General features: G+C 47.9%; 1 protein-coding gene across 1 annotated transcript; it reads right to left on the reverse strand.

Moving 5' to 3' along the window:
• Window positions 1–947: 947 nt before the first annotated feature.
• On the reverse strand, window positions 948–1,666 carry J3458_013415 (uncharacterized protein; the record flags this gene model as incomplete). Its single annotated transcript, XM_007811449.1, has 2 exons — window positions 948–1,483; window positions 1,534–1,666. The coding sequence occupies 2 exons, from the start codon at window positions 1,664–1,666 to the stop codon at window positions 948–950; spliced, it is 669 nt and encodes a 222-aa protein (XP_007809640.1).
• Window positions 1,667–2,309: the final 643 nt, after the last annotated feature.

The raw sequence follows: 2,309 nt of genomic DNA on the forward strand, positions 1-2,309 counted from the left end.
GAAGTTATAGTCGTCGAGTTCTATTGGGCCGTGTGCCATTGTCTTGTATCCACTAAACGGATCCGTTGATGCTGATATGCTGACTTGTAGCTCGATAGCTGTTCCAGCATGGTGGTCAAAAGCCATCCATTCACCAGATCTTAGAAGGGCACCGAACATCAACAGTTGGCCTTGATGTAAATGTACGTGACTAAATACAATGCACAAGTCCTCGGGCGATGGGGTGACCTGCATCGAGCGTGGAAATAAGCTCTGTATCTTGCAACCAATAGATGAATAAATTTGCAATTGGGAGAGCGGAAAGGAATTATCTTTGTCACGCTTAAGCAGTGAATAAAACTCCCGTTGCAGCCGAGATGATTGCGTGTTTCTCATTCGTAGTGTTATGTCCTGTCTTCCAACTAGCTCGACGTCAAATGCGTGGTTAATGAATCGGATTCCCCTGGTAGAAGGGGACACGCAAAAGGCCATTAAAGAAATCTTGGTCTGATGGGATTTTAGCTGTCTGGATGTCCAGTCGGTTTTTGAATCTTTACCTCGTCTGTATCAGGGCGCGTGGGACCCCATAAGCTGATCCAATCTGAGGCCATGGTGGCTCTGTCGACATGTAGTGAAAAATGAAAATAGGTCTGCTGGTGGCGAAACGGTTTCAATAGGCTCAGGAGATATAATATTGGCAGTACACATTGTAGGGCTCATGGGTATTTATATTGTGTTCATGCACTTTCAGTCTCTAACATGATTCGCCCTCGCATACATTTTGCCAGACGATCAGTTTTCTGTAGTACTTGTGCCATCCTGAGCTTGCAAGTCCCCCCACTTATCCCAGTCAATTTCGCAGCCAACTTCGACAATTGTGTCTCGACATTCGTTCCAGTGACTCTTAAATCCTGGGCAAGTGTCCATTAGATCACCGATGTGACGAAACATCTCCATAAGGAGACTGTTTAAGCATTCTTCAGATTCAGGGACCCCCCTCCGCCTTGGGTGCGATAGAAACTTAGTCCCAGCACGCCACATTTATGCCAGTGTTCGAATAGACCATCGCCACCAGTAAGGGTTTGGAGCTGTGCTGTCGGAAAAGGGAGATCGAGAATCTTGAACAGGTCATCGTATGATGCTGCCATGGCTGCATATATCGATTTGAACCTTTCAAGTTCCTCGGTGTTCCACTTCGATGGTTCCGTTACCAACAGCTTGTCTAAATTGGCTTCACTCTGCGAGATAGACTCTTGGGTTTTCAACACCTCCAGCTCAAGGTCTCGAGAATTGCCTAGATTGCAAGATCTGCCATGAAGCATAACATTGCCAAGCGCAGGATTCGGTTGGCGTAACAAACCAAATATATCGTATTTCCACTTCGCGATTTTGTATTCGGTGGAGTATGTAGGCTCCGTGTTGTCAGTTGCCGCTGCCCAACTCCTGTGGTCTTCTTCCGTCATGACTGGCTCCTGCTCAGCAGCGGTGGTAACCATGAAATAAGCTACAAAACGTTAATTTTCGAGTCCTTACATCAAGTAGAGACCACAATACCTTGCGTCATAATCTCATCCAGCTCGTCTTTTGGCGCATTATTCTCGATGATCTTTGTCCAGTGCGCCCAATCGCAGATCAATGGGAAGAACTGGACAGGGACGTATGCTCCATTGGCACAAGACGATTCCATGGCAAGCTTTTAAATGAACAGAGGCCACTGAATCTACTGTGTGGATTTCCTAACTGTTAGGGCGGATGGTCGCCTTTATATACCCATTCTGAATACCCTCTGCCCATACTGATACCCTGCCCAGATCACAACTGTCAATCAAGTTCAACACCCTCTCCAGATTAGCTATAGTCTTACCTCTCGCGTAGCTAAGGCATATGTCCCGACATGTTGTCCACTTTTCTTGTATTCTATTAACACTCTGCATTTCCTGATTCACCAGATACGCGTCTGGTCGCCATGCCCCGTCATTATGGGGCCGGTTGCGCAGTCCGATTCGACCTGTCCTGAAGGCACCGGGTGCCATTGGTCTATTCTAGGAGCTTGTTCGTATTCCTGTCCAGGTCCAATGTGTTGGATAGTCGGCAATGGCCCTTCCATAGCTCTCAGGGGTGGTCTATTTTCACTTGCTGAGGCCGCTGCTGGTGATGGACAACGGGGAGGGTCCCTGTAAAAATGATTCTGAGGGGCTGCCAACCCGGTCAGGGCCATGTTGGGAGGCAGCCCTGATTCAATAGGGCTTGTCCATTCTTCCCTCTTTGGTCGCTGTGCTGCATAGTCCACAGAGCCAAGATTGCTTGCATAATCTCGGGTTGGTGTTGGC

This window comes from Metarhizium acridum (genome assembly GCF_019434415.1).
Source record: "Metarhizium acridum strain ARSEF 324 chromosome Unknown scaffold_276, whole genome shotgun sequence".
NCBI lineage: Eukaryota > Fungi > Ascomycota > Sordariomycetes > Hypocreales > Clavicipitaceae > Metarhizium > Metarhizium acridum.